The sequence below is a fragment of the Neovison vison genome, chromosome 7 (assembly GCF_020171115.1).
Source record: "Neovison vison isolate M4711 chromosome 7, ASM_NN_V1, whole genome shotgun sequence".
Classification (NCBI taxonomy): domain Eukaryota; kingdom Metazoa; phylum Chordata; class Mammalia; order Carnivora; family Mustelidae; genus Neogale; species Neogale vison.
Window position 1 is genome coordinate 189,819,274 of NC_058097.1, and position 23,397 is coordinate 189,842,670.

At 48.1% G+C, this 23,397-nt stretch overlaps 1 protein-coding gene across 1 annotated transcript in view; it reads right to left on the reverse strand.

Moving 5' to 3' along the window:
• Nucleotides 1–2,162: 2,162 nt before the first annotated feature.
• LRP4 (LDL receptor related protein 4) overlaps nucleotides 2,163–23,397 on the reverse strand; it is a 49,730-nt gene continuing 28,495 nt past the window's right edge. Inside the window, exons 21-38 of the mRNA XM_044259209.1 lie at nucleotides 22,432–22,621; nucleotides 22,212–22,343; nucleotides 21,168–21,308; nucleotides 20,762–20,848; nucleotides 20,495–20,666; nucleotides 19,715–19,877; nucleotides 19,364–19,589; nucleotides 18,722–19,025; nucleotides 16,948–17,166; nucleotides 16,647–16,781; nucleotides 15,655–15,763; nucleotides 13,618–13,762; nucleotides 13,231–13,344; nucleotides 12,641–12,776; nucleotides 9,498–9,565; nucleotides 8,859–8,946; nucleotides 7,140–7,281; nucleotides 2,163–4,673 (exon numbers count right to left, since the gene is read on the reverse strand). Of these exons, the coding sequence (XP_044115144.1) occupies nucleotides 4,341–4,673; nucleotides 7,140–7,281; nucleotides 8,859–8,946; nucleotides 9,498–9,565; nucleotides 12,641–12,776; nucleotides 13,231–13,344; nucleotides 13,618–13,762; nucleotides 15,655–15,763; nucleotides 16,647–16,781; nucleotides 16,948–17,166; nucleotides 18,722–19,025; nucleotides 19,364–19,589; nucleotides 19,715–19,877; nucleotides 20,495–20,666; nucleotides 20,762–20,848; nucleotides 21,168–21,308; nucleotides 22,212–22,343; nucleotides 22,432–22,621 (2,904 nt within the window). The 3' untranslated portion in view covers nucleotides 2,163–4,340. The remainder of the gene's footprint in view (nucleotides 4,674–7,139; nucleotides 7,282–8,858; nucleotides 8,947–9,497; nucleotides 9,566–12,640; nucleotides 12,777–13,230; nucleotides 13,345–13,617; nucleotides 13,763–15,654; nucleotides 15,764–16,646; nucleotides 16,782–16,947; nucleotides 17,167–18,721; nucleotides 19,026–19,363; nucleotides 19,590–19,714; nucleotides 19,878–20,494; nucleotides 20,667–20,761; nucleotides 20,849–21,167; nucleotides 21,309–22,211; nucleotides 22,344–22,431; nucleotides 22,622–23,397) is intronic.

Here is a 23,397-nt window from a genome sequence, read left to right on the forward strand (position 1 = left end):
ACCCCCAGACACACATCCCGTTAAGCGGATCACTTGAATCACCGTCACGTATGAAGAGAAGACATACTCTCAGACTGTTTCTTAGCCCTGGAAAGGGCTCACCTACATTTTTCATTATGTCCACAAGTAGAAATAACTGAAGTTTACTCTATGTTCTTGGAAGGTCAGTGCTTTACACTTAGAACCTTGTGCATCCTCAGCTCTTTAGAAGCTTTTTCTAAGTTCCTCTGCAGCATTTTGTTTTCTGTAGGACTAGGTTTGGTGAAAGCTTCAGTTCATGCCTTGGAGACCTCTCTATACCTTTTAATATTAGGTTCCGCCATTCGTTCATGTAATACACAAAGAGGGGCAGAGATTATATTTTGAATATACCTTGCAAAAATATGTCCAGTTTGTTATAATTTGGCCAACTGTCTCCCTACTCATCAGGTTTTATAGCCAGAGAACCAGACAAGGAATTCTCAACTCTTGTTTCATCCACAAGAGTTCTCAGAAGAACATAAAAACAATGACCTTAGCAATCATCTGCTTCAACCTTTTCATTTTACTGATCAGGAAAGTAAAAGCCAGAGCATGTTCATTACCTGAAAACAGGGTGCTAAGTCCTTGACACTGTTGCTAAAGTTTCATCTGCCTCACCCCACCTACAGATTTCTTATGAAGACCTGGGCCACTGGGCCCAGCATCCTTTTCCTCTCCCATTTGCTAACCCTAAAGTGACAGGATGGTCACAGGTTAGGTAGATCTCTAAGTCTCAGGCAGTGTTGAATCCCTGATTCTACTGGTGCTTGGGATCGCAAGGTGTCAAAATGCATTCACCAAACTTTGTCCTTCCAGAAACATCTCCCAGTCTTTTGAGCAAATGGTGTGTGCTCAATGCATTCATTTTTCTTCTCATTTGAAAATTTCTACCTGAGTTCCTAGCTCTGGTGGTCACGGCTCATGGTCTGGCCTGTCACCCTGAGCCTTTGGGAGGGGGTACTTTCTACAAGTACATAGGCTTATGCTTTAGGCTGGATTTCATTGCTTTAAATGTCCTCCTTTTTCCTCTCTGGTGTGAATTAAAAAAAAAAAAAATCATGGTGTAAGGGGATGGCTGTCCCTGAGCTATAACACTTGTTTCTGTTCTAGCACACCTACCCCTCACCAAGTTGGAAGAATTATGCACTGTAAATTACCCTCAGAATTGTTATTTAAATATGAGAAGCTTCAGTCTTTCTTTCTTTGTTGGGGGGTGTAGAGTAGGGATGTAAGCTGTTGCTCAAGTCTAAGCTCTGTGGGTCAGGCTTGGGCAGGGCTTGTCCCTCAGCAAGAGATAAAGGAATGAAAGGAAGCACTATTCCATAAAAGGCTTGAGGTTCAGAAAATCAACTATGGAGACTTGGCATACAATTCCACATCTGGCACCGAGACTTCCATGATTCCCAGTTGTCACTGAAGAGGTGTCATGTCCAGAAAACCAGAGAACGGATTTCTAGCTCCCTGCCCTAGCCTTGAGAGGCAGTGTATAAATTATGAGAAGGCAGCTTTTTAAAAATAAAAGGAAAAAAATTAAAAATGAAATAAAAGGAATCAATGTTGATTTGATCCATTGTCAGAGTAATTATGAAACTTGACTAAGGTCAAAAAAAGCTAGTAGCAGATCTGGGCCTGTGATGAACCTTCCTTGTACCCAGTCCTTTTCCTACTACATCAGACAGTCTTGCCAGTGATTATCACGGCAAGGCAAAGTCAAGTTCTGGGACAAAGAGGTCCTCATAGACCTAGAACAGAGATAGAAGATACATGGTATATAAACCATGACACTTCTTTCCAGTGCCTGAAGGAGATGTCACTAAAAATCATGACACCTTCCCTGTTGAATCTCAACAGGACCTTGGGCAACCACTATCAATCAATCAATCAGAGTTGGCACTCAACTGTCATCTACTATTACTGTTCTAGAGGAAGTAAGGATTTCAGAAGCCAATGAACTCTGGTCTTGACCTCTCTTCTCAAGATGAGTTGAACCTCCAGCCAGGAACCTCACACCTTTTATGGCTCCTCATTGTTCTCACATCCCTGAGTGACTTATAGGTGATGTCGCAAGAAGGTTTTCAAAAGCATGGGTCTGCCAGACAGAGCGGGTGCAGTGATTAGTCATGACTCCAAGCCAGGCACGGTGATTAAGAAAAGCTAAATTTATATTAAATTATCATAAAGTCCTAAAATACTGAACATAGTGGTTAAATAATTCCAGAAAGTCCAATCTCTCCAGTGAGTAACGTTAAAACCATTACACGTGAGTGCGGGAGAATTACTTCCATTAGTTTAGGACAGAGAAGTTTTGCTTTTTACATAGTGAATCAGTGCTCAAATAGATATTTCTTCAAATATGTCTTTTCTACATTCTGAACAGCCCAAGTGCAATAAGATCCTTCCCCTTTTCCAATCAAGAAAATGCCACTTTCCTACTTTCTCCCCATCCTCAATCATGAATCGGAGAACCCAAAGTGCTCCTTTTTTTACCGCCCTGTCAAGTGTGAAATATCTCCCTTTCCTCCCATGAGTGGCACCTCGCCTTTCCCACTGTGTGTGTGTACTGGCAAAGCCTTGCTGGCCTGGCCAGGTTGTTGTGGGCCCAGACCTGCGCTGGCTACTACCAGCAGGGCTCAAGGCTTGGCACCTGTCTCTAGCAGCCTCAGAACTGACCAGAAAAGCCTTGCTCTTCTCCATTTTCATTCACGTGTGGCAGCTGATTTCTCAATACCAATAACCACAGATGATGTTTCCAATTGGGAAGCTTCCTCGAGAAGCCCTCGCCTCTCTTCTCAGCCCGGCATCCTCTCCTGTTGCTTCCAGTTCCTGGGTGGAAGGGTCTGGATCTGCCCTAAGCTGAGAAGGCTTCATTGGTTGTTCTCCCTTTCTACTCTCTGCCCCCTACTTTGTGTTTTGATGTAACCCTCTCCTTAACACCACAAGGCTAAGTCAGAAAAAGCAAATTAGGGAGGGGGGGGGAAGGAAGGGGTCTATAGAAGGTCTGGGGCAGACAAAATATCTCCAATCCACTGATCCTAGCAGGAGACATGCACTCTTTGTGTGAACAAGCACAAACCAAGTGATGGCATCACAGCCTGGAAAGCCCATCACGTAGCGGGGAAGAGAGTTGGAATGGGAACGTCACCACCCCTAGAGCCACAGGTTCTCTGTCCACTAACTTAGATCCCTGAGCACTTGAGAGAGAACACAGGAGCTTCAACCTCATGGATATTTCCCTTGAGGCCCTGTGTGCCCCAAGTCTAAAACCCAATCTCTCTTCCTGACTGTTTATGAAAACTCTTGGCCCTTCTATGGAAGGTGTTTCAGGATCTCTATGCTTAGAATCCCAGAGAATGAGTGGGGAGAGAGTGGCAGGACGTTAAGGTTCAGGTGATATGCTACTTTTGGTCTAAGCAGCGCTGGTTGGACCTTGCAGAGACTCAGCGCTCGGGGCCCCACATTACTTAAACCCCTGCTCACAACCTGGTTAGTTAGAGTCAAAGACATAAGGGTACTGGCCAGTGGTGGTACCAGTGGGGGAATTCATATTAGCCAGCTGCCATGCAATAAAGACCCTGTCATTGGAAGGTAGAAGCTTCCAGACACTCTAGCAGGAGGAAGAACAGCTTGAGTCACACCCAGATTTTACCAATACTGGCAGCTGAAAAAACAAAAAAACGAAAAACAAAAAACAAAAAAACCAGTAGCTCTTAGGGCATGAATAATATCCATTGCCAGCAATGGACAGGAGATGCAGCCCAACCACCCCTAAAAGCTTTCTCATATTACCGATGCACTTGAGGCTGGAGGCTTCCGAGACACCCGGACCAGCGGGGCTTATTCCTCCTTCTCTCTCAGCCTCTTTCCTTCATCTCTCTCTTTACCCTTGACTCCTGCCCCAGCCCCTGATGGGCAAGTTCTCTCAGGGAAGCAGCCAGGCTGGCTCTGCTGGGGGAGAGTGAAGTGTTGGGTCATCAGTTCTCGTGGGGCAGGGTACCAGGGAAAGGGGAGGTGGAGCTCTGTATGATGAGGAATCATTACCGAGCCTGGTTTCGGGGTGCTCAGGATGGAGTGTGCAAGAGGTGAGGTTCGTGGTAAAATCCAGGTCTAAATTTTCGGGACGCACCATCATTTCTTCCGCACAGGTAGTTACGAACTCAGGTGGAAACAGCTCCCAGTTGAGGGCTCGGGAGCAGTTACGGGGTGGGAGGTGGAGGAGAAGGACAAGCACATAGGAAGGGGGCCTGTTGTGTAAGTGAGCACAAGGACCGGAAGTCCATAGAGGAGAAGGAACGGGTAGGGAGAGGAGGGACCATGGGCCTTTAGACCTGGCTCTCCGAGGAGAGCTTGCGTTCATGTTTCCAGCCTGTGTCTGGCAGAGAGCCCCGTCTTTCCGGAGTGGCCGCAGTATGGACGCTGCTACACTCTGATTGCTCTTCCTGCAACAGCTGCTCCGTCTCCGTGTCATCCAGGGAGCCAGAGCTGGCCTGGATAGACACTGTGTCTGTCTTCATGCACACGTGATCCCGCAGAAGGCCCCCCCGGGAGCTGCGCAGTTGCTTGAGGTCGTCCCACTCGGCATCGTCCCCAGACAGAAGGCAGATTCCCTCTACGATCTTGATCTTCTCCTTGGTGTAGTTATGGTCAGGCCCGCCCTAGGGTGGAGAGTGGGGACACAGGGACACAGTTAGCTCTCTGGAGAGGATCTCCTGGTGAACCGGAAACCGAAGTGGATGGGGTGAGAGGAGGTGGGAGGAGTACAAAGATCCCACAAGCAAATGGGGAGACTTGGTCAGAGCAAAGAGATGAGTCAGCCTAAAAGAAGAATGGCTGCTAGGACAATTATTACCATTCTCAGACAGGGAGGAGGGAGAACCACAGGCTTCCGGTCCTGCATCATCCACTCACTGGCGACATCACCTTGGGCAAATTACTTAGCATCTCTAAACTCAGTCTCCACATTCGCAGTGTGGGGAGAATAACAATACCCACACCTCATAACCAATCGCTGTGAGGGGTCAGTGAGGAGACACATGGAATGCAGTTAGTAAGTGCCTGATGCACAAGACACACGAAATCCTGTTAGTTGTAGTATCGTTACTGTGGCTTATTCGTGGGACATCATGCTGATACACGTGGCCAAAAGCAAGCGATAAAGGCAGTTCAGGGTGCATTTATTCAGGATTTTAAACTACTTCTGTGCTCTTCTATTATCAATCCTCTTCTTTCTAATTTTGTTAAGGAGAAAACTTGTGGGAGGTCAGACAGGAGGGATCCAGAAAATCTTGTTATTTGGGTTCTGAGTGTCAATCCTTTGGGGTCCTGTAACCTATCACCTTTTGGGGGAACCCACTCTGGTTCTGCTCCTATGAGTCTTGGGCCATTCCTGAGCAACCTGGGATTGTTTCAAGGACAGCCTTAAGTTCTACTCAGGCTTCTCCCTTGATGGATTTCTCAAAGGGTAGGCTTACTCCTGGTTTCTGGGGGATACCAACTGACATGCCACTGGTACCAGGAGAAAACGGGCCATGCCATAGTTTCTGTCCTGGGACAGCATTCTGGCCAAGAGTTCTGCAAGTGCTCCTCTGTTTTAGTAACAACTCAACTCGACAGATGTCTAACTGAGCCCCTATCGTTTCTTTTTTTTTTTTTTTTTAAGATTTTATTTTTGAGTCATTTTTATATCCAGCGTGGTGCTTGAACTCACAACCCTGAGATCAAGAGTGACATGCTCTCCTGATTGAACTCCTACATTAAAAAGGAGACTTTGAAGAAGACCCTCTAGGAGTGGTAGCTCCATCCACAGAGCAGAGACAGACAGACAGCACACAAGCACACCGCATCACAGCCTCGGAGCTGAAATCAGCATCAGATTACACCGAGCCATGCAGTGTCTTCATTGCAGAGACAAGCTGGGTAGGTTAGAAGAGATGGGGGACATGGCATTGGCAATCGGGGTGGGGGGAAGGGAACACTCTTTCCTCTCCAAACACATGGCAACAGGTACCTGAAATCAGGAGGAAATCAGAAGAGAAAGGGTGAAAGACTGTCAGAGGGATGAAAGAGCTGCTGAGGAAAAGCATACAACAGAAGAAAGAGGTCACACACTTTTCAGGTCTAACCTAGGACCCTTATGACGGTTCTTCTCTGGGGGCATCAAACACTCTAGGAACCTAAGACCCAGGAGTCTTTCTCTCAAACATACTAATCGAGGAGGGCTCTACCATCCCTGAAACTGCGCACTAGCCCTGCAGGTGCTGTTTTGGCTCCCCGCGGAAGCTTTTTTAATATGGAAATGCATGGATCCAGAAAGCATGTGATTGTTATGTAAAATGTACTCATTATGCGTGGGAGCCCTGCAGAGGTGAGGGCAAATGTTGACTATGCCAGACAGGCCAGGCGAGTAGACCAATTAGGGTTTCATAAGGGATAGAACTTCTGATGAAAGGTGACAGGATTCTGGAAGAAGCAAGGGTCATATTAGACTAGGAAAATCTGAAATTGGGGGATACCGGTCCCTTGTGGAAATGGGACTATTTTTCAAACCTAAACATTCAGCACATAAATTTTCACTGAAGCAACAAAGGAGCTAAGAGAGCAAAAGCATGTAAACCTTCAGCATTCTACAGAAATCTATGACTCTGTGATAAGAGGAAGAATAGCAAGAAACCCAGCCGTTCCCAGCCCTAGGTGCCAACAGCTTGGATCAGAGGGTTAGAAAAGGGAGAGTCCAGGAACTCTCAGGTTTTTTGGGTGTTGTCTAGGAATCTGGAGTGTTTCAGAGGGGTGCAGCCTCATTGCAGGGGAATGACCACTAGAGAAGATAAAACCTATGATCCAGGGAAAACATTTCCTGGCAGGGAGGTGTACACTTTCAGACCTAGACCTTCTGGAATCTGCTTACTAACCTTGCTCTCACTAAGGTCCCTCAATCTGGTCCCTCAGAGAGTCTAGATCTCTCCAGAATCCCATATCAGATTCAGTTCTTGTGTTCACTATAACTTCCAAAATGGTAGGTGGGACCACCTGGCACCCCTCACTGATCCATTCAGGCAATTGGAGCATATCCATCCCCTCTCCAAAAACAAGACCCCACCTTGAAAATAAATTGTAATTTTTACCTCTTTCTTATAGCACAGTTGGTTGTACATGGCTGGCTTGGGGATTGCTTCAATTTTCACTTCCTGAGTAGAAGTTCGGTAGGAGGGGTTGCTGTAGGTCAGGTTCCCCATTCCGGGATCAGTTAACTTGGATTTTTTGTGTCTTTAGGAGGAAAGGTGATGAGAAATTAGTTCATATGTTTATGGGGATGACATCTGGGGAAGCTATAACCTGAAAGTGGTAGGCATCCTCTAAGATGGTCCCAGTGATCCCCGCCTCCTGATCTTTACTCCTTCTGAATCCCTCCCTCTTGAGTGTGGGCTGCATCTGGTGACTGACTTCTACTTTATTTTTAATGGTTTATTTTCAAGTAATCTCTATACCTAAAGTGGGGCTCAAACCTGTAACTCCGAGATCAAAAGTCACACACTACACTGACTGAGCCAGCCAGGCAGCCCTGGTGACTCATTTCTGATGAACAGAATTTACAAAAGTCATGGATGCTGGATTAGGTTCCAAAGAAACTTGTAGCTTCCATCTTAGGTTGCCTTTCCTCCCTCATTCTCGCTTATGCTTGCTCTGGGGAAGCAAGCTGCCATGTTGTCGCGTGTTTTTTAGGAAGGCCCACAAGGCAGGGAAGTGATGAGGGAGACTTCCAGCCAACAGCCAGCAAGGAACCAAGACCCTCAGTCCAAAGCCTGTGAGGAACTGAATCCCGCCAAAAGCTACATGAGTGTGCTTGGAAGGGACTCCCTCCCCAGTCAAACCTTAAGATAAGACCACAGCCCTGGCTGCTACCTGGACTGAAGTCTGTAAGAGAACCATGAGGCAGAGGCACGCAGCTAAACTGAATCCAGATTTCTGACCCCCACACACTGAGAGATAATAAATGGTTGTCATTTTAAGTTGCTAAGTTTCGGAATAATTTGCTATCTAGCAGTGGACGGCTGATACAACGGGTCAAGACAGATCTGTGTCAATCCACGTCTGTTACTTACTAGCTGTGATCTTGGTAGACATAATCTAAACTTTGTGAGCCTCTGATCCTCATCTGTAAAGTGAGGAATAATAATACTTGTACTACAACCATTGTTGAGGGCATTCACACATATCCACTATGTATGACTATTATTATTAGCGTGTTGTTGTGGTGGTGGTGGTGGTTACTATTAGCAGGAGCCACAGCAGCAGAGCAAAATCCTGGAATTTTGCTGCAAGCAGTCTTTAAAGCATTTGGGGAAAATACATACGAGGTTGTAAAAAGAGGATTCTAAACTGAAAATGACACACTCCACCTTCCCAGGATGATCTGTACTGAGCAATGATAGGTCAAATAATATTGCCGTAGAGGCCATGGTTATGTGAGGAAAAGGCCTTTCCAACTTTCAGGGTCTGAGAGGAGGTAGAGTAGTGGCAAAGCAGAGATGCCTGTATCGGTCCCAGCTTTGCCTCTTACTGTGTGACCTGAGGCCATACCCTCTGTGCCCTTAGCATCCTAGCCTATAAATAAAGTCCCAAGGGCCGCTGGGTTGTAACATGAGGAATCTGCTCAGGCTGTGAATGGTGAAGAAGAGTCAGGATTCAGGTTCTACCTGTCCTCTCTGCGGCTCTGACCAGGGACCCATCTCGACATGAGGCTGGTCAGAGGTCGGATCAGCAAGGTGTGGAGCTTCCCAAGATCACTGCCGTGCGAATGAGGACCCATGGACACGTGCCCCCCGCGATGAGGCTGAGGTTACCTGTACAGCATCAAAGCTGCAATCACCAGCAAAATCAGCAGGATACTGAGGAGCCCACCGATGACGTAGCTGACGTGAAGTCCTTCCCCTAGGAGGAACAGAGTCATGCTAAGCTGGGACCAAGGATAGTCCGCCAGCTGGTGTGAGGGGCAGGGAAGATGGGGGGCTCCTGTGGTAGGGCCTGGATGGCAAACTGTCTGAGAACGGCCAGGGAAGAGGCCACGGGGGTGGGGGGCTGAGAAGAAACCTATCAGCCTGCCAGCATCTCTGTCCCCAGGTCCACTACTTACTAGCCATGAGACTTAAGGCATGACACTTGACTTGAAGCCTGTGTTTTCTCATCAGTTAAATGTAAATAATAAACTGTTCCTAACCTGGTGGCAGTGAAAGCTGAGTGTGTACATTCACGTACATATGTGCACACGTGTAGGTGCACACACACATACATAGCTTAACAAACGGCTGGCATGTGGAAAGCACTCTGTAAGTGATAGCTAGCTAATATTATTTTTTCTGTGGATTTACTCTGAGACACGGGCTCAACAACCCCAAAAAGTCCCCATGAATGGAAAATATCAGTGGAGGCTCTGGTGCCTTAAAGCTTCTTCGTCTTTGAACAGTTGGGCACTCAGGGCTCACCTGGAGCAGCAGGAACGGCCTCGTTGGAATGCGCACAGAGGCCCAGCTGGGCATCCTTTTCAGAGCATCTGTGGGGCAGAGAAAACTGTAGGTAAAGGCTACTTGTATTTGGTAAAGATCCTGCCTTCCTCCAGGAAAGAGGGGAAGTCCTGGGGCAAGGGGGCGCCTGAAAGCCTCAGTCCATTAAGCATCTGACTCTCGATTTCAGCTCAGGTCATGATCTCAGGGGCATGCAGTCGAGCCCCACATTAGGTTCTGTGCTGGGTGTGGAGCCTCCTTTAGATTCCCTCTCTCCTTCTGCTCTGCCACTACCCACCCCATCCCCAATCTCTCTCTCTTAAATTAAAAAAAAAAAAAAAAAAATGTCCTGGGAAGGACAGGAAAAAGGCTTTTGAGTCAGGCTTTCAGATATTTGATTGTACCTAATGAGAGACATCAGAAGCACAGACCAGGAAATACAAAGAAATCAGTATGAGTCATGTTTAAATAGTTTTTTATTTTATTTTTTATTTTTTAAAGATTATTTATTTATTTACTTATTTGACAAACAGAGATCACAAGTAGGCGGAGAGGCAGGCAAAGAGAGAGAAAGAGGAAGAAGCAGGCTTCCTAAGCAGAGAACCTGATGCGGGGCTCAATCCCAGGACCCTGGGATCAGGACTTGAGCTGAAAGCAGAGACTTTAACCCACTGAGCCACCCAGGCACCCTTTAAATAGTTTTTTTTTTTTTAATGACTTATTTACTTATTTGAGAGAAAGAAAGAGAGAGAACAAGTGGGGAGGGGCAGAGGGAGAGGGAGAATCCCAAGCAGATTCCCTACTGAGCACAGAGCCTGATGTGGGGTGCATGAAGGATCGATCTCACCACCCTGAGATCATGACCCGAGCTGCTCAAATGACTGGGCCACCCAGGCGCCCCAGTGTTTAAATGGGTTTTTAAATATGTACTCTTTAAAAAAGATTCCTCTAAAAAAGAGAAGCAGTTTGGAAGTGAGCTGGACGTCTGCTGACAGAAGACTAAGTATACCAGGGGTAGGATTTATTAAGTTACCAGGATGAGTTGGAAGAAGCTACCAGCCAAGCAAACCTCTGATTGGATACAGAGTAGCACAAGGTCTAAATAGACCTTGAAAAAAAATTGTTTTTCTTCTCTCCATTCTTTCACAAGGGAATATGCAAGACATCCAGAGGGAGGGCTCAGAGAACCAACTTGAAATGCTAAGAAGGTAACTTCTTTGTGGCACATTATGAACAGGCAATTAAAGGCATCTCCTAAAAGGCTAGAGAAAAGCTATTTGCAAGAGCATTTGAAACCAAGATACACGGAGTCTTCAAACAGACTCTGATTGTTAGAAAACTAATCTGAGTAGGGTTCGAAAGTTTTCTAAATTATCCTAAAGAAAATCAGATTAATCATGATTTCCAGTACTCAGAAGTTAGTGAAAAAGATACATGTTTATATCCTGATGTTTGGTTTTCTATATAAACTTCCAAAAAGAGAAAATGGGGCAAACAGAGTGAATGTGATCCTGTGCAAATTTTATGATTTTATTCCATTCATTTTTTAATACTTCCAATTCTAGTTTTTACACTATTGATTTTTAATTTTTTTAAAGATTTTATTGGAGAGAGTGAGTGTGCATGAGTGTGTGAGCAGGCACAAGTTGGGGGTGAAAGGGGGGAAGAGGGAGAGGGAGAAGCAGGCTCTCTGCTGAGCAGGGAGCCTGACTCAGGGCTCAATTCCAGGACCCCAAGTTCACGACCTGAGCCTAAAGCAGATGCTTAGCTGACTAAGCCACCCAAGCGCCCTTCTTTTTTATTTTTAAAGTAAACTCTACGCCATTGTGGCGTTTGACCCTGAGCTCAAAAGTCACATGCTCTACTTACTGAGCCATCTAGGCACCATGCAAATGTTATGATTTTAAAGACATGAGTCTAGAGTTCTCATTTGGGATTATTATTATGTTTCTGCTTTTCAGAATTGAAGTCGTTAATTATCTTTTTAAGCTAAAGTTGATACTAAAGAGACAATATATTACAATGGGAAAAAATGTCTCAAAAGAAAATGTCTGGCAAAATAGACATCAAAACAGTAACAATAGGAAACTAAATCACTATCTCAGAAAGACATCTACACCCCCACATTCACGACAGTGCTATTTACAATAGCCAAGACACGGAAACAACCTATGAATAAAGAAGATGTGGTGTATATATATGATGGAATCTATCTTTCTTTCTTTCTTTTTTGTTTGAAGATTTTATTTGCTTATTTATTTGAGGGAAAGAGAAAGCGTGAGTTGGGGGGACGGAGCAGGGGGAGAGGGACAAGCAGACTCTGAGCTGAGCACAGAGCCCGATGTGGGACTCGGTTTCACAACCCTGAGACTATGACTTGAGCCAAAATCAAGAGTCGGATGCTTGATCAACTGAGCCACCCAGGTGCCCTAATACATAATGCAATATTATTCAGCCATACAAGTCAGTTTTAAGATGTGCATTGTTCTATAGTCTAACACCTCTGGAACAGGAGTGTGTCTTACAATCACTGGCATCTCACAATTGATGTTGGTCATTTTCTCAGTTGAAACTCTCAATCGGGATGCATCTTAAATTAATAGGACCATCAACTTAATTAAATACAATATTTTATACTTGATTTGAGAACTGTTCATGGTTATGCTTGCTTATTTAATAACAGGGTGTGTGTGTGCGTTTGAGGTCATTATAAGCCAACCGCAGTCCTGAGGATGTCCCAGGTCATAAAACCACAGCCCTGAGACCACTATGACTTTGTGGTTTCTAAGCAAACTGCAGGACAAGACAATATACTAAACAGGTTACCTGAGAACAAACATCACGGAAAGGAAGAAGGAACGCCACGTAGGAAACTCCTCCTGAGTAATTTCCCTCTCCCTTAGAGATCTTCTAAGCACTTAAAGCTTCTTGCCCTCAGAGCTAGAAAGACAATCGCTTGCAACAGTCTACAAGTCAAAATATCCTCTCCAGCGCCAAAAGCAGGGCCTGGTAGCTAACGGTACCGCCCATGTGCCAGAATGACTAAGCTAATGCCATGGTCTTCAGCTGGAGGGGGATGGTGATTTGGAAGAAAGAGCCCTGAATCCCATACCGAATACACTTACCTTCCTCCCATCTCCTCCAAAGATGTGCGGGTCCGAGTGGTGGAGGAACGCAAGGTGGTAGGGAGTGTGTTGGGTAGCACTGGGCTCCTTTCACTTAGGCTGGTAGCCCTGGGAGCTGGGGGCACCAGACCAGGTACTGGAGAGAAAAAGGACTGCGTGAGCCCCTGGAGCCCCAGATCTCTACATATGATCCAAGAGTAACACCTGGGACACTTGATAAAACAGTCTTCTGCCTGTCCTTATCCTAGGCACCCTCATTAAAGCCTCTTCATACTGTAAATAAAACGGATTTGGGCTCCAATGTTAGTAGCTCTGGATGGTTAGCTGATCCACAAAGGTCAGGAAAGACAGTAATATACGGGCCACAGCAGGGGTCAGGGAACCAGGAGACCTGAATTCCATTTTAGTAAATGCCAGAAGCCAGGCAAACCCAGGTCTGTGCTATTCTGAAGCTCAAGCTCATTGCTCCCGGTCACTTTGCTATAAAACCCCTTGAGGGGGATCCCACCCAGAAGGACGGAGCTGACGCTGATGATCCCCTGCCACTTCAATGGCTCTGCTGGTCCAGGGGCCTGTCCAGTGCAACTCACCAAGGGAGCAGGGCCGGCCATCTGGCTCATCAGGACAGGCACATACAAAGTCCGAGGCCCTGGCAAAGCACAGGTGGGTGCAGCCTCCATTGTTCACACCACAGGCATTCGTCCCTAGAGGCAGAGCGGGTGAGTGTCTGGTTTGGGATAGAATCAGGTCTCCCAGTTTGGCACTTCTCAGTAAGGAGGAACTCCAGGGCACCTCATTCCCAGGGGCAGTAGGGCAGAAGGGGTACAATCACACGGGGCTGAAAAAGGCCTACAGGCTTGAAATGGGAGCCAAAAGGCTCTCCTGTGAGTCTAAATGTCTCGGTAATTAAGAGTCCTTGGGGAGACCCACCACCCCACCGATGGCAAGGAAGCAGGCTCAGGACCCAGAAAGCCCACCTGTCTGTCGCTGAGGAGAAACCACAATGATATCCATAAGCCCTTCCACATTCGCCAACACTGTCTCCTTGTTCCGGCCTGAGTACTTGTCCACACGTTGGATTGACTTGGTCTGCCAGTCTGTCCAATAGATCCATCTGTCCTGCTACTCAACAGGAAAACCCAATAAAGAGTAGATATTATTCAACAGTCTGTCCTCAGCAGAGTTGCGTGCTTCAGCACGTGTACTCCCTCTGCTGAAATGCCCTCTTTGTCTCTTATCCAGCACACCAACTTCCGTGTGTCCCCCAATAGGGCACTGTCCGGGACATCTCCCCCAGTCCATACAGAGTTCCCTCCTCCATGCTGCTCTGTGCCTTCTACAAGTGAGCCTTGACACTCTGTGGTCATCTGCTTACCTGCCCGAGATGTAAGACTAAGTCCTTCAAGGACAAAAATGCATTTCATTTATCTCTCAATTTCTAGCACTGACACATAATTCTCAGTCAGTTGACGACGTGGCTCAATGAATAAATGACTTCTTGTACCTAGTAAATAGGAGGAACTCGGGGGCAAGGGGTCCTTCTATGGTCCTGGCTCTTCTGGGCCCTTCACTTAGAGCCCTGGCCCAAATCTTCTGGTTACGTCTGGGGGAAGCTGCCTTCTAATGCAATGATCCTCAGATTCTTGGCCAGGGGTGGGGAACACAGAGAAGATGGTTCCCCTCCTGCTTCCGGGTATGTATCAGAAATCCCAGGGGACACTTAGAGATTGAAAAACCATATTCAATATCATCCTGCAGTTTTACATTTGGAGTACGGGGTAGGGGGAGCCTATCAGTAGGCAGGGCCCAAATCTTATTGGCTGGTAGGGTACGATGCACATTACAGATAAGTGGACATTGGTCAAGAGGGATGCCTGGGTGGCTCAGTGGGTTAAAGCTGCTGCCTTCGGCTCGGGTCATGGTCCCAGGGTCCTGGGATCGAGTCCCGCATCGGGCTCCTTGCTTGGCAGGGAGCCTGCTTCTCCCTCTGCCTCTGCCTGCCTCTTTGTCTGCCTGTGCTTGCTCGCTCTCTCTCCCTCTCTCTCTGGCAAATAAATAAAATCTTTAAAAAAAAAAAATGAACAAAGATTTTTAAATGGCTGAGGATCCCTGTTTCAGCCCCCAGCTTGGTAGATCTCCTTTTCCCCTGAATTATCATACAGGGTTAGAACTCAAAAATGTCAGCCAGTGATAATTAAAATGATTAAAAATAACACGACTGAGTTCCAGATACGTGTGCTAATGCTTTGCACGTATTTTGGGAGGACACCATTATTATTATTATTTTTTAGGATTTTATTGATTTATTTGACAGACAGAGGTCACAGTAGGCAGAGAGGCAGGCAGAGAGAGAGAGGGAAGCAGGCTCCCTGCTGAGCAGAGAGCCTGATGTGGGGCTCGATCCCAGGACCCTGAGATCATGACTTGAGCCGAAGGCAGAGGCTTTAACACACTGAGCCACCCAGGTGCCCCAGGAGGACACCATTATTAAACTTATTTATTTTTTAGGTAAGTGAAGCTTAGAGAAGTTCAGTATCTTATCCAAAGTTGCACTTGTTCAATGAACAGGCAGAGCTTGAACCCACTGAGCTGGCAGATTAGAGGCTCAATAAACGTACTAACTGGCTGGCTGCCTCAATACTTGGGCTCATAGCCCCTCTACCCTATAGCCACTAAGCCAGCTGCCTGGGCTCAGCTGATGGAAACATGGCATTAGAATCAACCAGGGAACCTGTTAGAATGTACCTCCCTAAGCCCAATGCTCATGAAGCAGAGTCTTTATCACCCAGGGCCCAGGAATCTGCATTTTCAAGTCCCTCCCTCAAATGTTAGAACATGGAGTAGTGGGATGGGACTAGGAGACACATGGCGCCAAGGCTTCAGTGTGCAGAAATGAGCTTCCATAGCCTGTCTGTCGTGTAGCAACTAGGGTTGAGGCCACCAGCTTGGGATCCCAAAAGAATACCCACGCCCCTCATCAAGGAGGTTTAGTTACCTCTCTCCTGAGCCAGTACCTGAGTGAGAGCAAAGGGGTGGGAGACATGGCTGACTAAGATCTGCCGTAGCTTCCCATTGAGGTCAGCACTCTCGATCCGGTCCAGATGTGCATCTACCCAATAGATCCTGTGAAGGACAACAGAGAAGGTGGCTGCCCCAAACGCTTGCCAAGAAACCCAGTCCTTCCCCACAAGGAGCTATCTGTCCCCTTCCTGAGCTGACCCAGCAGGGGCTGTGAGTCGTCAAAAGGTGCCCTTGATCAGAGAGGTCACTGCGAGTCCCAAAGCTGAAGAAGGGAGGTTGGTAACTCAAGTAGGGGGCCAGAGCTGTCTGGGGTGGGGTAGAAAGCCTTGTGATCTCAGAGGAGCCACCCTCCAGGTTCATCTGATCCCAAGAATCAAAGTCCAAATTCTTAGGAGCACTCTTCAAGAAGAGATCTCACCAAAAAAAAAAAAAAGAAAAAGAAAAAGAAAGAAAAAAAGAAGAGATCTTGCTGTATAAGGACTTCACTGAGGCTAAGGGGAGAAGGCATTCCTCTTCTCCAGCCCGACTCTCCAGGTGAGTTTGATTCCTTTCCCTTCTTCTGGGGGCAGAAAGGGAAGCTGGCTGCCTCGAAGCACCTTTCACCCTCTTCTCTTACCCTCTAGCATTTTGATCTAGATGAGGAGTTGCAAATTCTAATGAGTGAAGGGATCAGAAGAGTAACAAACGCAAAAAAAATCAGCCTCCAACGAGTAGGGGGTCATGGGATCTGTGGGCCAACCAGAGGACAGGCTCTGCTTAAGACACTCAAATCAAAACTTGTAAACCACACAAACAAAATCCATCTGAGGACTGAGGGCCGGATTCAGCAACCCTTGCTCTAAGAATACATCCCCTCATCCTTCTCGCTTTTTTCCTCCTTACCTATCAAGGAGCTTTCTATCTTTTTGTTTTCACTGTCTGACTCTCCACCATCCTTTCCTCTACCCACTCAATTTCCAGGAAGCTCCTGGGACAGGGTTCCCACCTGCGGGTGTCATAGTCCAGGGTAAGGCCATTGGGCCAACCCAGGTCTGTGTTGATGAGGACCTTCCGCTCGGAGCCGTCCAAGTTTGCCCGCTCAATCTTGGCAATGTGGCCCCAGTCGGTCCAGAAGAGGTACCTGAGATACAATACCACCATCATCACCAAGGCAAGGGAAGATGGCACCCAGAGGCTCAGAGAATTAGGGGGGACACACTGACATCATTAGTACATGGGCATTTTCCTAGGGACTCTTTATCAGGCCCTTCCTCCCTGGGGGTCTCTTTTGCTGGCCATGAACTTACCCCTTCCGGGGGAAAACGGCAATGGCCCGAGGCTCGTCCAGGCTGTTGTTGATCAGCACTTTGCGGCAGGAACCATCTAGCCTTGATGCTTCAATGGTATTTCGGCCCGTGTCCGTCCAGTACAGATTCCTGGCTACCCAGTCTACTGCCAGCCCATCGGTGGTCTTCAGCCCACGCCCGATCACTGTTTCCATGTTGCTGCCATTCAGATCCGCTCTCCTGAGGGAATAGCCCAGGGCTGGCTGACTGACCCGACTGACCAGAGGTAGACTGGATAACCCCCCAGACTTTTAAGCATATTTATTAAAGTAATTTCTACACCTGACATGGGGCTCAAACTTATGACCCCAAGATCAAGAGTCACATGCTCTTCCAACTAAGCCAGCCTCTCACCCCTAGACTGAAACCCCTTTAATCCATGTTCTGATAATTAGATCCCTATTATAAACTCCACAGGGATAGAGACTACCTATCTATCAGTACATTCCTCAGCATCTAGCCACAGGAGGTAATCAAAATATTAGCAGAATTAATGGGCAAATCCTTGGGAGGACAGAGTGTTTCCTGCTCTAAGTAGGAGGTGTTTGGGCCCATGTCTTGCAGAAGACAGGTCAGTAATTCCCCACATACCTTAGGAGAGAGATAAGGATTGATAGGTAGTAATTATAAGAAAGGCACATTGGTCCAAATCTCCCTGTGTATTTTTACATTAGTGCTCTACCACGGAATTCAACCACAGGATGGGGGTATGTCACAAACACTTCAGGAACTTCTCTAGACTACATATTCCCCCTGCCCCCAGCATGAGATTCCTTTTTTCTTTTTTAAGATGTTATTTATTTATGTGAGAGAGAGAAAGAGAGAGCACAAGCAGAGGGGAGCAGAAGAAGGAGAAACAAGCTCCCCGCTGAGCAGGGAACCTGAAGTGGGGCTCAATCCTTGGGCCCCTGGGATCATGACCTGAGCGGAAAGCTGATGCTTAATCAACTGAGCCACCGAGGCACCACCACCAACACCCCCCAACCGTCCAGCTCCAGCTTGAGATTCTAATATGCCTCTCAGGGAGAACCAAGGGGAATGCCCTTATTCTTTTATAGGAGAATCTCTGCCGTAATAAACCCCTCAAAATAGTGGCAGGCCATCACATTCCTCAGCTATGATGGGACAAAAAACAAATGGAAAGAATAATAAAAAGTAAGATAAATAAAACAAAAATATTTTTAAAACAGCAAAACACAACCTAGTGAACAACCCCAGGCCTTGGCATTTGGCCAGGGATCCTGTATTATAATACAGATACACTGCTTAGCTACTCATCAATGAGTCTTAGGGGATGCAAGGAGCTCCCACAGGGCCGGGCAGTGGGGTAAAGGCTCCAGGTCCTCAGCCTGATTGTTTTACACACTGGGCTTCTATTAATCTAGAAATAAACAACAACAATAAAAAACCCCAAATCTGAAATAAGTATTTGACAGAAAGAGAGAGCACACAAGCAGGGGGAACAGCAGGCAGAGGGAGAAGTAGACTCCCCACTGAGCAGGGAGCCTGATGTGGGACTCGATCCCAGGACCCTGGGATCATGACCTGAGACAAAGGCAGATGCTTAACCAACTGAGTAACCCAGTGCCCCTGAACTCTATTGTTAGTGACAAGTGAACAACAAGTCAGGATTGGAACCACTCAGTCTGCTTAGAGGTCAACATGGACATGACCTCACCCCACCAGGGATGGGACACAGGTCTGTGTCCTCTGGAGATTTCAGGGACATTCCTACCTGATAACATCCAGGAACACGTCTGTGTAATAGACCTTCCCGTCCACGCTGTCATAGTCCAGGGAGATGACATTGTTCAGCTCGGGAACTGGGATGTGCACGTCCGTGTGGTCACTGGTATCCAGCGAGATACGTCGGATGGAGGCTCGGCTGGAGAAGAGCAGGTAGGTCTCGGGGGAGGGATCGCATGTCTTCCCATCTCGCTTCAACTGGATGCCAGTGGGGCAGGCGCAGGAGAAGCCTGAGGGTCGAGGCAAGCAGAGGTGGGAGCAGCCGCCGTTTCTAGAGCCACACTTGTTAGAACCTGGGGAGGCGAGACGCATGAGCCAGGACTCCCAGCCTGGATTCCTGCAGAAAGCTTACAAAGGCCCTGGTCTCTTATGCCTGGCTCTCTGCTGTCCTAAGTGACAGAATCTGGTGCCTGGCAGGGATGAGGGAGGAGGAGCAGGTGTGCCTCCCTTCAGGGTTTCTGAAGGTGATAGCAGTCAGAGTCCCAGAGCCATACCCGGACGGAGCACAGCCTGATCGAGGAAGGGGGCTTAGGGAGGTCCTTGTCTCTGAGATCGTGGAAGGATCTCTGTGCTCCCGACTTATCTCAGACACCGGACTACCCTCAGAAAGCCAGCTCTGGCCCACTCTCACCCAGTGGTTGTGCCCGGTCCACGGCTTGAATGTCCATGAGGCCTGGCAGATTGGACCTCACCAGGATGACGTTGCCGCCGGTCCCCTTGTCGGCACGGTGGATGCTCCGGGTCTGCCAGTCAGTCCAGTAGATATAGGAGTCAAGGAGGGTGAGGCCATAGGGGTGCTGGACGGGGGACACCAGCGTGTGCCGGCTGCCACCGTTCAGGTCGGCAGCCTCAATTCGCTGTGGAGGAAGGAGACGGTGGAGGGTGGCTATGTGTAGGCGAGGAGCCCTGAGTAGAGATCCTGAACAGCCCCCCTCCCATCTCCCTGGGCTTCCGGGAAAAGCAACAGGAGCAGGACACTTACCTCAGTGTGGGCATCAGCCCAGAGCAGTTGGGAGCTGGCCTTGTCCACAGTCAGCCCGTTGGGCCATCCTAGGTTGTTGCTGATGAGCACGGTCCGGTCTGAGCCGTCCATTCCAGACCGCTCCAGCTTGGCGTTCTCCCCCCAGTCTGTCCAGTACATGAACCTGGGCCAGGAAAAATACTCGCTGCTATGTCCGTAGCTCCTATATGCTGGAAGTACTGACCACAGGCCAAACGCTGTGAAAAGTATTTCATGCAAAAAGTGGAGTTGTTGCTCAGGGGGTCTAGGGCTTCGGATTTGCAGGCCGAGAACGTTCTGAAGATGTGTCACCATCGTGTGAATAGACTTTACTGAGCCGTACACTTAAAAAACCATTGAGATGGTAAATTTTATTTTTTTTAACCACAATTTTTTTAAGAAAGAATTTTCCATGGATTCTCTCACTTTGTCCTCCCAAGAGCATGAGGTATACATTTTCACTCTCACCTCCACTTACTGGTGAAGAAACTGAGGATCAGAGGTTAAAAACAGGACCCGGAGTGACAGACGCAGCTAACACATGGTAAAGAATGTTGAATCCTGGATTTCTGACTTCAAGGCTGGTGCCCTTTACCTCTACATTACCCTACCCACCCCAAAAGAAGTCAGAAGGGGCGAGGTCCATCTCCACGTTCCTCTGAGGCACGCCTGTGTTCGCTTCTTCTCCTGCACCCCTGTGGGAGCCCCAGCTGGCCCAGCCCTGCCCAGCTCGATGCCCGGATCCACAGAGCCGGCTCTCACCCCATCTCATGATACAGCACGATGGCCCGTGGGCTGTCCAGGTTCTGCCACACCAGCACTTTCCTCATGGACCCGTCCAGGTTGCCCACTTCAATCCGGTTGGTTCCCGTGTCTGTCCAGTACACCTTCCGGCCAATGGCATCCACCGCGAGCCCATCTGTGGTCTGTAGCCCTGCAGGAAGTCAAGAGCGCACACTTAAAACAGACGGGCTCTTTCCCCAGCTCTGGAGCCAGACAGGGGGTCCCTGGGCTGGAAGCAAGGCCCACCTGTGGTGATGATGTCCTCATGCTGCGAGCCATCCAGATTGGCACGGCTGATGCTGTGCAGGGTACTGTCTGACCAGTATACCTTTCCTGGAAAGGGAAGGCTTGGCCTAGCCTGGACCCTCACCTCTCCCAAAGGGACACCCACAGGGACGCCAGGGCGTATCAGAGAGAGCCTCTACCCCTGAGCAGAGGCAATCCAGGGCAATAAAGAATGAGCGTAAGAGTAAAGTTGTTGGCAGGGATGGAAGCGAGGCCCCAAACCATGCCATTGTTACCCAAGAGGAAGCTACAGAGATGGGGGCAGGGCTGTGCCAGAGGGAACAGGAAGCCCCAGGCTCTTGGCAGGAAGCAACGGGAGAGGAAGAACAGGAGCTGCAGTAGCTTGGGGACAGAGGGCCACACAGACCTTCCTGGGGATCTACTCCAATGGCAATGGTATTCTTCATGGTAATGTTGATAGGTACCACCACGTCAGCAAAATAAGGGATGTCCAAGGAGACCATGCGTATATCTATTCTCCTGGCGAAGATGAGGAAACTGTTCATGCCTGCCCAGGTAGGGACAAAAGGAAAGAGGTGCAGCCAGTAAGAGGATCTGAAGTCTCTTTTTAGTTTTTAGTGGATCCTGGGTAAGTTCTTTAAATTGTTCAAGCCTCAGCTTTAGCATCTGTAGACTGGGGATAAGGGCAGGGTATCCTTTAAGGACTAGAAGAGATCTGTACACAGAAAAGCACTTAGCACTGGGCCTGACATACAGTTGTAAACGAGAGCTCTTTGTTAATATTCTAGAAGTGACACACTTTTCAAGAACTTTTACCATTTGGTTTAAAAAACTTTATGTTAAGTGAAAGAGGGCTTTCCCTACAGATCATGGAGGGCCTATTCACAGATCCTTTCTCATTCAAACTCCCAAGGACGTTAGGGTTCAAATGCAGCCAGTCATGTAGCATCCCCTAGGGAGAAACATCAACTTCTAACTGCTGGGCAGCCAGGCCCTGCTCCTGGGACCCTCCAGCTGAGGCTGTCATCTATGTTGTACACTCACAAAGTGGTACTTCCAAGGCATGACATTGGAGAGATCATAAGTTTTAATATTCATTATATAAACTCTGGGAAGATAAAACTGAAGTGACTTGTTTTAACCTGATCAGTGTATTATGACAATTTTCCAAAAATGAAAGCAGGGCATCTGGGAAAAGAGCATCTTTTTCTAGTATGCATAGAGACCCATAAGAACAAGTTAGACTCTGCCTATGATCCTGTCTACCTGGTCCCTTGGGCCTCTTTCTGGACTTTTCCTTCTCTCCAGAACTTTTTGGTCTCCTCTATGCCTCTCAGAGTACCAGGACCTATGGTTTCTCAACCCACCCTGGAGTCCACCCACAGGGAAGGAAGACAGCCACTGCCCCACTTGGAGAGGCTCTATCCTGGTTTGTGATGCTCCAACTTACCTGGTGAGCAGGTCTTGCCATCAGGCATCAGGTTGATGCCTGTGGGGCAGGTACAGCTGAAGCCACTCGGATTTGGGGACCGAAGACACAGATGGCTGCAGCCTCCATTCTCCCTAGCGCATGGCGTGGACACTGCAGGGGGAGGTGGAGGGGGGTCAAAGGGGAGGTCTACGGCAAAGGAAGGCCAAGGAGAAGCCTCGGCGGGCAGAAGGCTGCTCACCTGGGGGCCGCCGGCGGTGGAAGACATGGATGTCCATAAGGTTCTCCAAATTCTCCTGCAGGGTCTCCCGGTCTAGCCCCGTCAGTCGGTCTGCGCTCTGTATACTCTTGGTCTGCCAGTCAGTCCAATAGATGCGCTCTCCGTACAGGGTCAGCCCAAAGGGGTGGGGGAGCTGGCTTCCAATCAGCACCTGCCAGGTGGGGCGGGCAGCACGAGGTCATTCCCCAGCAAGATGCGAAAGCACAGCGCTGTGGTCAAGATGGATCCACCCCCCCACGCGCAGACAGGATGCAGTTCCTCCACTGCCACCTGCTGGGCAACCTTGAGCAACAACCGGTTATCAAATCTCTGAGAGGTGTCTGAGTGGCTCAGCCAATTAAGTGGCTGCCTTCAGATCAGGTTATGATGCTAACTAAGGTCCTGGGATAGAGTCCCGCATCAGGCTCCTCGCTCAGTGGGGAGCCCGCTTCTCCCTCTGCCTGCGGCTCCTCCTGCTGGTGCTCGCCTGCATGTGCGTGCTCTCTCTCTCTCTGATTAAAACAAAAAACTCTCTGAGCTTTGGTTTGCCAATCTGTGATATGACTGTGACAGCGCCTGGCTCCAACGGTTGTGCAATGATTGTAAAATATCTCGTATGATTTGGGTAACCTCAGAGTCCCTCTGCACAAATTATTTATTCATTACAAAAGGAAAAACAGTAGACACTCTCTTAACCAACCACCTTGATCGTGCCAAGTTAGTATCACTGCAAAAGGACAAGCTGACATCTGTGCCTGCTGGTGAGACACACTGGACACAGCTTGATTTAATGTAGGACTCCTGCCCTAAACATAATCTGAGTCTAAGGGAACAGCAGACAGACTGAGAGACATTCTACAAAATAACTAGCATTTGAGTTTTTTTAAAAAAAGATTATTTATTTATTTATTTGACAGACAGAGGTCACAAGTAGGCAGAGAGGCAGGC